At 44.0% G+C, this 14,408-nt stretch overlaps 1 protein-coding gene, 1 long non-coding RNA gene and 1 pseudogene across 2 annotated transcripts in view; all 3 read left to right on the forward strand.

Annotated features, from left to right (window-relative positions):
* LOC139072299 (uncharacterized) overlaps positions 1–6,187 on the forward strand; it is a 66,726-nt gene extending 60,539 nt beyond the window's left edge. The window contains exon 2 of the long non-coding RNA XR_011521842.1: positions 5,108–6,187. This is a non-coding gene — a long non-coding RNA (uncharacterized lncRNA). The remainder of the gene's footprint in view (positions 1–5,107) is intronic.
* A 465-nt stretch (positions 6,188–6,652) lies between these two features.
* LOC139072285 (UDP-glucuronosyltransferase 2A2-like) lies at positions 6,653–7,921 on the forward strand (annotated as a pseudogene).
* A 533-nt stretch (positions 7,922–8,454) lies between these two features.
* LOC139072276 (putative leucine-rich repeat-containing protein DDB_G0290503) lies at positions 8,455–13,450 on the forward strand. The gene is made up of 2 exons (XM_070555940.1): positions 8,455–11,995; positions 12,091–13,450. The coding sequence occupies exon 1, from the start codon at positions 8,882–8,884 to the stop codon at positions 10,676–10,678; it is 1,797 nt and encodes a 598-aa protein (XP_070412041.1). The 5' UTR covers positions 8,455–8,881; the 3' UTR covers positions 10,679–11,995; positions 12,091–13,450.
* Positions 13,451–14,408: the final 958 nt, after the last annotated feature.

A 14,408-nucleotide genomic window follows, 5' to 3' on the forward strand; every position in this document is an offset into this window, starting at 1 on the left:
AGTTGACACCTCGCCATATGTGAACATAAAGACTGCCACACGTTCTAAAGAGGATCAACAGGCTGTAGACCTGTTAGAGCAACGCACCACTAAAGTGGAAGTGAATGGAGTGACTAGATATGCTACTCCACTTCTCAGGCGCAAGGATAGTCCCCTCCTCTGGGCATCAAAGAACACATTGCTCCCACAGCTACGTAGTACTGAACGCCGTCTGGCTAAAGGTCCAGCTCTGGCAGATACCTACTGTCAAGAAATCCATAAACTTGAAAAGTTAGGTTATGCCAAACCTCTTCCTTCAGCTACAGTAGACAGCTCCCAGGAGTCTTGGTATCTGCCTCACCATGTTGTCCACCATAATGGAAAGGCAAGAAAGGTCTACAAGGTGATGGCCACGCAGTATGACCCACTGGGCTATCTTATCCCATTCACCACTCAAGCCAAGATCCTCATCCAGGACCTGTGGAAAGTGGGAGTCGACTGGGATGAGCAGATTCAACCCAAGGCTCTACTGGAAATATGGACACAATGGGAGAGCGAGCTGGTCTACCTCCCACAAGTGGAAATCCCAAGATGCTATGTTCCAGCAACCTTGGCCCCTGAAGTGCCTAACAGACAAGCGCACATCTTCTGCGATGCCTCCGAAAGAGCTTACGGAGCAGTCGAGTATATTCAAACTCTCTATAACCAGGGCAATGTTCACGTTGCATTTATAATGGCTAGATCTCGTGTTTGCCCTCTAAAACAGCTGTCAATGCCACGCCTTGAATTATGCGCAGCTCTAGCCGGAGCTCAGCTGGCTAAGGTCACAATGACAGAGTTGTCATTCTCTCCCCAGCAGATAACACTCTGGACCGACTCAGCTACAGTGTTGACATGGCTGAAATCAGACTCAAGTCGATACAAGGTTTTAGTTGGAACGAGGGTCGCTGAAATTCAAGAACTTACCGAAGGGTCAACTTGGCGGTATGTCAGCACCTCTGATAATCCAGCAGATTACCTTACCTGCGGGAAGACACTCCATGAGCTCAGTCAGCCCAACCCGTGGAGTCAGGGTCCACAATTTCTTCACCAGCCTACTGAAACCTGGCCAGAGCTACAAATGGAAGTAGCTCAGGAAGAAGATGAGGATGAGCTACGCAAGACAGTGTTTTGTGCAGCAGCTACCTGTCCTTCTCATGAAGTGGATGTTACTAACATCGACAACTGGGATGACCTCGTTAGAGCCACTCATATGAGCCTTCACGGGGCGGCCAAAGACCTGGTGAGCCCCACCATGACAGCTGCAGATGTACAAGAAGCTGAACTACATCTCCTACGACAATCCCAAAGTGAGACCTTTCAGGAAGAGGTGAAACTCCTTGCCGTGGGGAAGCCCATCTCCAAACAAAGCCGCCTAATCATGCTTGCTCCTGAGTATGATATAGCTGTCGGGCTGATAAGAGTGGGAGGCAGGCTGCGAAGAGCAGATCTGGATCTAGATACCATGCATCCAATTATCCTTTACCCGAAACATCATGTTACCAGGCTCCTCATCAAGAAATATGACAAACAGCTCCTGCATCCGGGTCCCGAGCATGTATTCGCTGAAATTCGGAGAAGATACTGGATCCTACGTGGAAGAGAATCTATCAAACGGCATCAGTACAGCTGTGTGGAATGTCAAAAGTGGCGTGCTAGTCCTGTAGTCCCACAAATGGCAGACCTCCCCCCAGCAAGACTTCGTCTATACAAGCCACCTTTCTGGTCTACTGGAGTGGACTGCTTCAGCCCTTACAATATCAAGGTGGGTCGACGCATGGAGAAGCGATGGGGGATCATCTTTAAATGCACGACAATGAGTTGTGTGCACCTCGACCTGCTGGAGAGCATCGACACTGATGCTTTTCTTATGGGATTACGTCGCTTCATCGTTCGCCGTGGCAAACCCTTTGAAATCCTAGCAGACAGAGGGACCAATTTCCGAGGTAGAGGGACTGAACTACAGACCAGCTTCCAAACTTTAGAGGATTGTCAAGACATGTCCAGGCTCAGACGGTCGAGTCAGGGCAGCTGAAGTGAGGATAAAGGGACAGACTTATCTTCGACCAGTTGTGCGCCTGGTGCGACTGCCAGCTTGGGAAGATGAAGATGACTCTGGCTAAACACCTGATAAGACTTTCCTCTAGTTTTCGAATTTATAACTAAATTCGGGGGCGGCTTTGTCAGAAAGGCTTATAGTTATGGCTATAGTTATGGCAGTTCTAGAAGATCCATGTGTAAAGTTACCCCACTCTTATTTTGGTGGTCCAGTTTGTGACATCACTTCCTCTAGATAGTCACTTCCTGTAAAGCCGTTTCTACCATTTTGTCCAAGCTGTTGGTGATGGCAGACAGCCTCGTGTGCGTTCATGACTGACATACCACACGGAACCACAGAAATGTACAGATGTCCATACTTCAACTGTCATTAAATACGTAAAACTGTCTCTCCGTGCCCTGCTCTCTGACCGGAGCCCTTATCTTGAAGATACTGTCAGATCAGCAAATAACTTCCAGAGTTCCCACTCTATCACAGCAATAGAGATAAGGAGACGTGGATGTGGGACCATGAACAGGGACGACGGAGTTTACACGCTGGACCACGCATGGGACTGCATCGTCGGAGAGGGGAGAGCGGGCAGTAGAGGGCGACAACGTCCTCTGCTGCCCGCAGATAAACGGAGAAGGAAGTGACGCGCCACCATCAGCGTCAGCCTGAAGAAGCCGGCAGCCGTCGGCGAAACTGTAGCTACAAAACAGGTAAACAAAACTGTTTCTGTGTTTAAAAAGAACGAAAGCATGGGTGATTTAAGCTATTTTGAGCGTGAAGTGGTTGTTGGTGCCAGGCGGGCCGGTCTGAGTATTTCACAATCTGCTCAGTTACTGGGATTTTCACCCACAACCATTTCTAGGATTTACAAAGAATGGTATGAAAAGGGGAAAACATCCAGTATGCGGCAGTCCTGTGGGCGAAAATGCCTTGTTGATGCTAGAGGTCAGAGGAGAATGCGCCGACTGATTCAAGCTGATAGAAGAGCCTAACCCTCGTTACCACCGAGGAATGCAGCAAAGCATCTGTGAAGCCACAACATGCACAACCTTCAGGTGGTTGGGCTACAACAGCAGAAGACCCCACCGGGTACCACTCATCTCCACTACAATTAGGAAAAAGAGGCCACAGTTTGCACCAGCTCACCAAAACTGGACAGTTGAAGACTGGAAAAATGTTGCCTGGTCTGAGGAGTCTCGATTTCATTTGAGACATTCAAATGGTGGAGTCAGAATTTGGCATAAACAGAATGAAAACATGGATCCATCGTGCCTTGTTACCACTGTGCAGGCTGGTGGTGGTGGTGTCAAGGTGTGGGGGACGTTTACTTGACACACTTTAGGCCCCTTAGTGCCAACTGGGCACCTGAGCATTGTTTCTGACCATGCCTATCCCTTCATGACCACCATGTACCCATCCTCTGATGGCTACTTCCAGCAGGATAATGCACCATGTCATGAAGCTCCAATCATTTCTAACTGGTTTCTTGAACATGACGATGAGTTCACTGTACTACAACGGCCTCCACAGTTACCAGATCTCAACCCGATAGAGCATCTTTGGGATGTGGTGGAACGGGAGCTTCGTGCCCTGGATGTGCGTCCCACACATCTCCCAACTGGAAGATGCTATCCTGTCAATATGGCCGACATTTCTAAAGAATGCTTTCAGCACCTTGTTGGATCAATGAATTAAGGCAGTTCTGAAGGTGAAAGTGGGTCAAACACCGTATTAGTGTGGTGTTCCTAATAATCCTTTAGGTGAGTGTGTATTTATTCAAATAAAGGTCTTAAATAAAATACTTTATCTTCTTCTCTAAAGTTAATTACCGTAATTTCCGGACTATAGAGCGCACCTCAATATAAGCCCCACCGGGCTAAAAGCCGCTGATCTCTACTGAATTGAAAGCGTAGTTTAACTGAACGTAACTGAACCGATCAGTATGAAACAAAACAGAAAAGTTATCGATTAGTTTATTCATCTTCCTCTTGTGCAATGAAACCATTAAAGTCCTCTTCTTCAGTGTCGGAGTTGAACAGCCTCAGAAGAGCTTCATCACATATTTCTGTGGCGATGTCGGTGTCGCTGTCCGTGTTGCTGTCATCATCCCTGGGTGAAGATGGCTTGAATGAGTTCTTCCCGCTGCCGTCTCCAGCGCCGAACCATGGATTCATTCATGCCAAGCTTACGTGTGGCAGCACTGTTTCCCTCCTTTACTGCCAGATCGATGGCCTTCAACTTAAATGCGGCATCATATGAACTCATACGTGTAGTTACCATGATGAGGGGGTATGGATTTGAAAAAGATTCTTCGTCGTGCCGGCTGCTTGCATGTGCTAAATTAAAATGAGCACTTTCTTCGATTTCCACGTTTGACTTCCACCTGTTTCACTTCCTGCTAAAGCGCCCCCTGGTGGCAGGTGAAGAAAACCTTCAGTAAAGCCACACCTCATTATAAGCCACATGGTTCAAAGCGTGGGGGAAAAAAGTAGCGGCTTGTAGTCCAGAAAATACGGTAAACTTTTTCTCCCGTCATCAGGTCACCCTAAAACTAGAGCTTTTATCACTCATGGAGGTGCAAACGGGGTTTATGAGACCATCTATCACGGCGTTCCCATGGTGGGAATTCCAGTTTTTGCTGACCAGCCAGACAACATGCTGCACATGAAAGCCAAAGGAGCTGCAGTTGTTGTGGAATTAAACTCACTGACATCTGAAGACCTCAGAGATGCGATCAACACCGTCATCGATGACACAACGTCAGATTTTTTAAATTCCTGCACCAAGTCTGTTTTAAAGATTAAAAAAAATTGTTTCATTTTTGGTGATGAGTCAGCATTAACTTTATTACCAGAATAAATATTTCCCTTCAATTTCCTGTTTTCGTGGTAAATTTTTACTGTATGGCCCGAAAGAGTAACCTAGCTTAAATGTACAAAACTACAAATGTGCCTTTCATTATTTCCAGTTTGTGAGATAAAAGTTAATCTCTGACAATACATTATGAATAACTCTTTATGTTAACTTGTTTATCCACAGCTACAAAGAAAGTGCCATGAGACTGTCCAGAATCCACCACGACAGACCCATGAGTCCTCTGGACGAGGCGGTTTTCTGGATCGAGTTCACCATGAGGCACAAAGGAGCAAAGCACCTGAGGGTCCAGGCCCACGAGCTCACCTGGTAGCAGTATCACAGCCTGCATGTCCTGAGCTTCCTGCTCTCTGTGGTTCTGCTGCTCCTGTTCCTCCTCGACAAGACCTGCAGGTTCTGTTTCCGGAGGTGCTGCTGCAGAAGGAAGACCAAGAGGAAGGCTGAATAACAAACTCAGCTCAGGTTTATTAAAGTTAAATATTGAATAGAAAGGCTGATTTAATATAGATTTTAATCGGTCTTTTGACCACTGACCTCTTGTGTAAAAATAGGGAAGTAAGAAACTGTTTAAAAAAAGGCAAAAACAAAAGTGTTTTGATGTATTTTTTATCTTCTGTGTGATCAAATAGGGTTTTGGGTTTTTATTATTACAAAAAAGGAAAAGGAAAAACATCAGTGTCCAATGTTTTCACTTCTGAATAAATGGTTTGTACTTCACAATTTTTTGTTAAATTCTGACCATTTAGTTTTTGCTCAAGTTTCAGTAACTTCTGTCAAAATGTTTAGAAAAAATATCAAACAGCCGGGATTAAACCCGCAACCTTCTGATTACTGAACGACCCGCTCTCCCTCGGGAGCGACTGCTGTCCAAATGACTAGTTATAAATGACCTGCACTTGTGAAGGGTTTTCAGGTCGGTGTGTGGAGGGAATTTGGGGTCAAATGTCATGCTGCACCTGAGAAGTGATATTAGTGGATTTATTTATGGTTTTATTAGTAATGTTTCTTCATGTCTTCATGTTTCATTTAAATGTTGTTCGGAGGGACCGGCGTCGCCTGCGTATGGCAGACTCGCCTCTGTCAGGACGCCCCAGGGCAGCTGTGGCTACAGTGTAGCTCATCACCACCGGGGTTGTGAATGGGTGAATGTGTTGTAAAGCGCCTTGGGGGGGTTCCAGGACTCTAGAAGGCGCTATACCAAATACAGACTATTTACCATAAATGAACAATAAAGTTTTATCTCAGCTTATTGATTATTGTGTAACAGAGATCTCACAACCACAAATTACTGTTTCACCAAAATAAATACCAACAAATCTAATATTTTATTTCTACATTTAAAAAAAAATAAGAAAACTGCAGAAAGTCCTAAAAAGAGAGTTAAAGTTAAACGTGACGTTTGGGAATCATTGCAGAATTCAAACAGTACAGAGTATGAAACACTGCTATCCAGAAATAAGCCTGAACAAGTACAACACATTTAGTTCTAGGTTTTATTTCCCATAAACCTGCAGGGATAGAAACACAAATAAGTGAAAGAAAATCAAAAGGATATGCACTCTGAGTTCAAACATTTGAGCTTTTCAACAGCTTTGATGTTTTGTACTTTAGTACTGAAACGAGTCAGAGTTCACAGTTAATAAGTATCCGTACGGCACATCCAGTATAAAGTTCACAGCTGGATTTCCCACAGACAGACAGACGTCCACCATGGAGCTGCGCGTGCGTCTCTGCCTGCATCCTGCTGCTACTTCCTGTAACATCTGGAGTAGATGGAGGGAAGATTTTGGTTTGGTACACCGAGGCCAGCTACTGGATTAACAGGAAGCTGCTGCTGGAGACGCTGGTGGACAGAGGACACCAGGTGACCGTCCTGGTCCCGAGCACATCCATGTTCATCCACAGCAGTGAACCCTCCCGCTTTAATTACCAGCCTTTTGATGTCTCCGTCTCTAAAGAAGATTTTGAGAATTTATTGGCTGAATTCATTCAATTCAACATGTATGACATGGACCACATGAACTACTTTCAGCTTTACATCAAATACATGGAATTGTTCAAGATCAACACTGAGATTTCCCTCCAGTTTTTGGACGGTGGTGAAATCAGAGCCCATCGTGAAGAAGCTGAGGAAGGGAAACTATGACGTTCTCCTGGCTGATCCCATCTATTCTGGAAGCAATTTAACTGCTGAGATCTTGGGCATCCCTCTAGTCTTTTCTTTGAGATTTTCGATAGCAAACAACTGGGAGAGACTGTGTGGTCAGCCACCTGCTCCACCTTCCTACGTTCCAGGTGCGGTCAGCAGACTGACAGACAAGATGAACTTCTCAGAGAGAATGTGGAACTTCCTCTTCTACGTCCTGCAGGACTTAGTTCTGGATCAGTGTGTGTGGAAGAAGGTGAGTATTGCTGACTAGAAAATTACGTAATGGATTTCATCCAGTCATCACGAACATGTTTGTTTTCTCAGGAACACCCACCAGTGCCTGTAAGATGATGGGTAATGCTGACATCTGGTTGTTGAGAACCTGCTGGGATTTTGACTTTCCCCGTCCATTACTTCCCAACTTCAAATTTGTTGGAGGGATTCACTGCAAACCTGCTAAGCCATTACCAAAGGTGCTCTTTCCATAACTGTACACCAAAAAAATCATAGTTAACCCTCTCAGGCTCAAAACAAGTTTTGATAAAAGGGCAAACAACTAAATCCTTCTTCTGAGTGTAAAAATGCTCATGAAATACGTACGTGGAGTAACCAGGTAGGTAGGTTTTAACGTTGCACATCAGCAACGCCTACTTCCAGAGGGTTAAATCCTAATGTAAAGAATAAGATCTGAAAAAAAAAAGATCTACAAAACAGACATCTTATTAGCTGTTTTATTGAATAAAAAAGCAGATTTTGATTTAAAAAAATACAATTTTCTGCTTTAAAGAATTAAAAATCTCTGTTCCTGCAGTATTTCGAAAAGTTTGTCCAAAGCTCTGGAGATGACGGCATCGTGGTCGTTTCTTTGGGATATTCTCAAGAATCTGACCATACAAGGCAAACATGATCGCCTCTGCTCTCGCTCAAGTCCCACAAAAGGTCAGAAACGGGGGAATCTACAGGGGGGCTCTGCTGTAGAGCCTTGCCCCCGTGGGTTAATTAGATTTTTTGGGTTGCGCCACTTTGACAATGTGCCGTGCGCAGGACGCAGTTGCCTGGAGCGCATCAAAGATCAGCGCTGTTCCTCCTCTCTGCTCAAGAATGCCCCAAGAGTTCAAACAGATCCACAGCCCTGGGTGTGGACGTTGAGGGCTTCGTAATTCTAGCTCTGCTCGACATTTTCTTCAACGTGACACAGCCCCCCCCCCCCCCCCCCGTTTCTCATTTACGTTGTTTTTGACAAAAACAGCTCTGCTGCTCCAAAATGATGCATTTTAAACATTGGTGTTGTGTTATTGTAATACGTTATAATTGAGATAAATAATAAAATATGACAAAAAATTCAAATTGTGGGACAAAAGGACTTATAAGCCAACATTTAGAAAAAAAGAGACATTTTTCACATTTTCTGAAAGAAATACGTTGGTTCAGGTTAAAGTTCATTTTTATTACATATAAAGTTAAAGAAAGGGGCGTTCAGGTGCTGCTGTTGATGTTAACACTGGAGCGTCGATGGTCCAGACTGAGATAAATGCATTAAAGTTAGGCTCCGCCCATTTGGGTTACTATGACCACCAGTGCCTACTACTGCTCCTTCTTTCACCCCACCCACGTGATCCTTTGAAGTGACGTCATAAAGGCTCAGAGTCCTATTATCTAGCATCAGCCGGCTCCCACTTCATTAGCAGCCGACTGCTGGTGTGCGACACATCGACTCTCTGAGACAATCGTCTTTTACAACCTCAAACCTTTTTTCTGAGTTTGATAAAAGACCAAGAGCCTCTAGAATCATGTCTATTCTACATTTTTCATCTGAGGAGCTTCAGCGGGAATTATCTGGGTGTAAACACCCCAAAATTTATTTTTCCCATATGGCGCTCTTGGAGAAAGTCCAGTCTCAGCTTTTAATCACGGAGAAATGGTTAAGTGATGAAAAGCAGCAAACGTTACAAGCAGAGACTGAATTGGAAAAATACAACGACATAATTACCGTCCTGGAACAAGAACTGGACGTTTATCAAGACAACGCAGAGACCTGCAAGGTTACCCTGCAGGCTTTAGAGACCAAACTGAAGAAGAAAGCAACTGTGTGTGAAAATCTGCAAAATCTTTTAAAGCAGGAATCCCAGCTGAGACGTAGATTTGAACAGGGGAAGATAAACGACCAGATTAGGAACGAAGTTGATCAGAAACTAAGAGAAGAAATTAGTGAACTGAAAGAGCGTCTGGATTACTACCAGCTTAACGCTGAGACCTGCAAAACTACAATTCAGGCTTTGAAAATTCAGTTGGAGGAAAAACTAAATGTTTCTGAAAGTTTGCAAAACCAGTTAGGACTGGAGTCAGAGCTGAGACTGCAGCTGGAAGAGGAGAAACAGAATAAAGACTCGCTCACCGAGGCTTTACATGAACAAATCAGAGATTTAGAGATTATAAACGGTGTTCTGGTAGACGAGATGAAAAGTATCTTCTCTGAGACGAACGAGGCAGAGGAGACGCTTTCTGAGGAGGACGGAGAAAAGGCTTCTCTCTGCGGGGAATGTGAACCCAGTTCAGAGGACGAAACTCAGCTGGGACCCAGTCTCAGATTAGCTGAGCCAGTCCAGCAGGAATCGTCTGGATGTCGGCATCCAACTTTCGATTCCCTTTTCCAGACAGTTGGCTCCGAACACCTACGGCTGTCTCGCCTGGACACAAGTCTCAGTGACCAAGCTGAAATAAGCTCAAAGGTAGAGAGCGAGTGCAAAAAATCCAGAACTCTGATTGATGAACTCAAACAGAAACTGGATTATTACCGAGGTGAGGCAGAGTCCTGCAACAAAATGATGCAGGAGGTAAACTTACAGCTGACGGAGAAAGATAATCTGCTGGAAAACCTCCAAAAGCGACTCAGACGGGAATCTGAGTTGCTGAGATCCAAGTTTGATCAGCAGCAGAAAATCCAGCGGAACAAAGACAACGTTTATGAGAAATTAAAGGTAGAAATGAGTGAACTAGAAGAGGGACTGGATTACTACCAGAGTAATGCAGAGACCTTCAAAATTACAATTCAGACTCTCAAAACTCAGCTGGAGGAACGAGAACATCTGATTGAAGACCAGCAACAGCGTTTAAAACAGGAGTCAGAGCTGAAAGTCCGGCTGGGACAGGAGATTCAGAACAAGGACTCGTTCAACGAGGACTTAGAGACACAAATTAGAGATCTGGAGAAAATCAACCATGATCTCTCAGAACAACTGGAGACCTTTAACTCCAGGAAGAACACGCCTGAGCCAGACGAGAAGCTGTCTGAGGAGCTGGAAGCCTTCACGTACCAGCTGGTAGAGGAAGCTTCTCTGTGTGAACCTCAGGAACAAACTTCTGAGAGTCTGGAGCCTGACGAGGATTACGAGATGGGACATGATGTTTGCTCTCCACCTGCAGAACAGATAGATTCAGTGGAAGCAAGCGGAAGTCTTCATGAAAACGAGCCTTCTCCCAAAGACAGCGTTCCACAAACAGTCAGGAACCAGAATGTTTCATTGTGGAGGCGCTTCAAGAAGTTTCTCACTCCGGCGTGTCTACGGAAACATAAAGTTAGGCCTTAAATTAGCATCTGACCCCCAAAACACTCGGGCTTCATGATGACGTCACCAGTTTAAACCCCAGCTGTGACCTCACGAAAATTAGCATTAGCCTTCTCTAAATCTAGGCATTTTTGTGTGAGTGTGTGAGTGAGTGAGTGAGTGAGTGAGTGAGTGAGTGTGTGAGTGAGTGAATATCTAATCTTAGATGCAACACCCCTTTAGAGCACACACAAGCACAGCAGAAAAAAAAGGGGCTTCCTGATGGACAATTAGTTCCCCATCATGAATGCGTGGGTTTACTCCGGGCGCTCCGGTTCCCCCCACACACACGTAGGGTTAACTAGTGACCCTAACATGTCTCTGGGTGTGAGTGAGTGAGTAACTGATGCAGCTTTCTTTAACATAGAAACATGCTTGCTTAGTGTGGGGATTGCTGGAAAGCCTCTGACACAAAAAGTGGGTGACTCCATGCAATCTGCTGCGTTTCCTTAGGTAGAAAACCTTTAAATGACTGGAAAAATGAGCTGAACTCAAAGCACTTTTGAATCAGTAGAATTTTTTTATTTTTTTTTTCCGGAACTGCGCTGCTCTGGGTGGTTGCATGTTGGAGTAGCTCTGTTGACTTTATGTAAGTTTTGCCTTTTCTTGGACTTTTTTTCTTCTAGTTTCTCAAGAAAAACTTTAGTTTTTTTTGGACATTTTACTTTTCTGTTTCTGGTGCTGTGAAGCTTTGAGGATTTTTACTGCTATTTTTTCACTTTTTGAGCATTTGTTATGATGTTATGATGTGTAATCATGGTGTAACCCAGAAGCTAGAACCTTAATGAGGTATTAACTAATTGGCTTACTAATATGATCCATCCTCAATTTAGATAAAATATAAAATATAAATTAAGGAAATTAACAATACTAATTAATAGATATCTAATTAACTAATAGATAATTTCATAATGAATTATTGGAAGGGTGAATAACTAAAATAACGAGTTTAATATTAAACATCGGTTAAAACAAGAATCTTGAACATCACTAACAGAAACAGAAGAGGAAAGCTGTATACTATTGGTCCAGGTGGGAATCTGAAATTTCATTGGCTGAGAGAAATAAGTCCCGCCTCCGCGAAATAAAACCGTGCGACGCAGCTGAGCGAGAGGAGAGACAAACGGCTGTGCAGCACGCAGATACAGAAAGCAAAGACTGAGCGGTTAGAGAGAGAGAGAGAGAGAAAAAAAAACAACGGTCGAGGCCGTGAAGAACCCTGATTTGGGTGCCGCATAGATAGAGGGAGAGGCGGACTTGACTCCTTCTAATAAGAGCTAGGAACTTGGAACCAACGCGGTGAGTAAAGAAAAAAGAAGAGAAAAAGCTAACGATGCAACTTAAAAAAAAAAAGGAAACTTAAATAGCTTATCAAATTAATTCCATTCTTATAGATTTGTGTGGAGACGACAGAGTGAACCAATCCTCTGTAGGAGGGAACCGTTGGAGCGCGTTGGTGAGTGAATGAGATTAAATTCAGTAAATTATTAAATTCAAAAAGCTAATTACAGCAACCGAGGTGACAGCAGTGGGCTGCTAGACGTTAGATCCCAGGAGTTAACATCTCAAACTACCAGTTAACGGTGGTAGGGCATATAGGAGTTAACGGCTCAAACCGCCAGTTAACGGCGGTAGGGCATATGGGATTCCCAGGAGTTAACGGCTCAAACCGCCAGTTAATGGTGGTACGGCCTAGATGTACAAGGTCCTCAGGGGCGTTATAGCTAACGCCATAGAATTAGCAATGCGTCCCTTAACCAAACATTTAATAATAAAAAAAATAGATAAATAAAAATAAATAAAAGCTAACTGATTAGGGAGGAATTATTTTACAAAGGTGGACCAAAGGACCAGAATTTATATTTTGTTGAATTTTGTTATAGAACATTTTATTTATTTATTTATTTATTTATTTATTTATTTATTTATTGTGTTACAGATATACAAGGTGTCACAATGCTGTATAGAAACACAACTAAATGTATCCTTGTTGTCATGAATGTATTTCTTGTTGAATAGTGTAGAGTAATAGAATCTAACTGAGCCTATTGAGCTGAACAATTGTTGTCATATGTAATTATATTTCCAGAGCTACTGAGAATTATTTTAATAGACAATCAAATTGATGTTATGTTAGTTGAACTGTGAACCCAAACATGATTGGCTATGCCAATAGAGTGAAGCATTTGTTTAAGTCTGTAAGACTTTATGCTGTGATGTGACGAGAAGGGTCGATGCCAACTCGCTAACAGTCCTGTTGTTTACAGGCTGGGTTTTTTTTTTCCTTGGGTTTGATCCCGACTCCTATGATCACTCACTTGGAACGAGAACTGGATTTCTTCCTGACGAGGGAGATGGCGAGCCTTAACCACTGAACGAACCAGGACATCTCAAGTAACTGAAGAGCAGACTGCTCTCTTCTGTGAACAATCTCAACGGTGTGGTAGGAAAAAATCGCACCACCGGACTCTGACTTTCACCCCAAGCGTGGGGATTTGACTTGACGCCGGCTGACTTGTGACTCATATGATCAAATCTCATACCGAGCATTTTACTATTGTCGATTGTTTTCATCTGTTTTTGTGTGTTATCTTTATGTGTTATATTTCCCATTATTATTAAAATTTAGTATATAAACCGTTTCATGCTATACCCGTGACTCCAGTCATTCTTAAACAACCTCCAATTCTCCCCGAACCTAATTATTGGCCCATTTGTTTATTTTTTCTTTTAATTATCTTATTGTATCCTGTAATCCGGTTACAATGGCAACAAGCTGGTTTACAATCGGGAGCAGCTGATTAACATTGGGAAGGCTGAAATAATACCTCAACTGAAGCCACAAATCCCAAATGAGCTAAAACGCCCAAACCATCTCTTCCATCGATCATAATGGGCAATGTGAGATCACTGGCCAACAAGATGGATGAACTCCAAGCCCTTTCAAGGACTCAGCCAGAGTATCGGCAGTGCAGTGTTATGTGCTTCACTGAGACGTGGCTGCAGGACCATATCCCCGATTCCAGCGTCTCTCTGCCAGGATTCCAGACTGTACGAGCAGACAGAGATCTGAAGAGGAGCGGGAAAAGAAAAGGAGGTGGAGTGGCAGTGCTTGTCAACAACAGATGGTGCCATCCAGGTCATGTTTCAGCGAAATGTCGTCTCTGCAGCCCAGGTGTTGAACTCTTGGCAGTAAGTTGTCGCCCATATTATTTGCCAAGAGACAGAAATACTCAGATGACTCTGCAGTTGTTGGGTGTATCAGAGATGGACAGGAAGCTGAGTACAGAGAGCTGGTGGAGCGCTTTGTGGCATGGTGTGGAAACAATCATCTGACCTTGAATGTGAACAAAACAAAGGAGATGATTTTAGACTTCAGAAGAAGCAGGGTGGAGTCAAACACTGTTTCCATCATGGGAGAAGAAGTGGAGGTGGTTGAGGAATACAAACACCTTGGAGTTCACCTGGACAACAGACTGGACTGGAGAAAGAACAGCGAAGCCGTTTACAAGAAGGGACACAGCAGACTGCACTTCTTGAGGACGCTTAGGTCCTTCAATGTCTGTAGCAAGATGCTGCAGATCTTCTACAAGTCTGTTGTTGAGAGTGTAATCTCTTCAGCCATCGTCTGTTGGGTTAGCAGCATCAGAAGCAGGGACCTGAAAAGCAGTGGCGGCTGGCCAGTAGAGGGCGATAGGGCGCCGCCCTCCCA

The sequence above is a fragment of the Nothobranchius furzeri genome, chromosome 10, assembly GCF_043380555.1.
Source record: "Nothobranchius furzeri strain GRZ-AD chromosome 10, NfurGRZ-RIMD1, whole genome shotgun sequence".
NCBI classification, from domain to species: domain Eukaryota; kingdom Metazoa; phylum Chordata; class Actinopteri; order Cyprinodontiformes; family Nothobranchiidae; genus Nothobranchius; species Nothobranchius furzeri.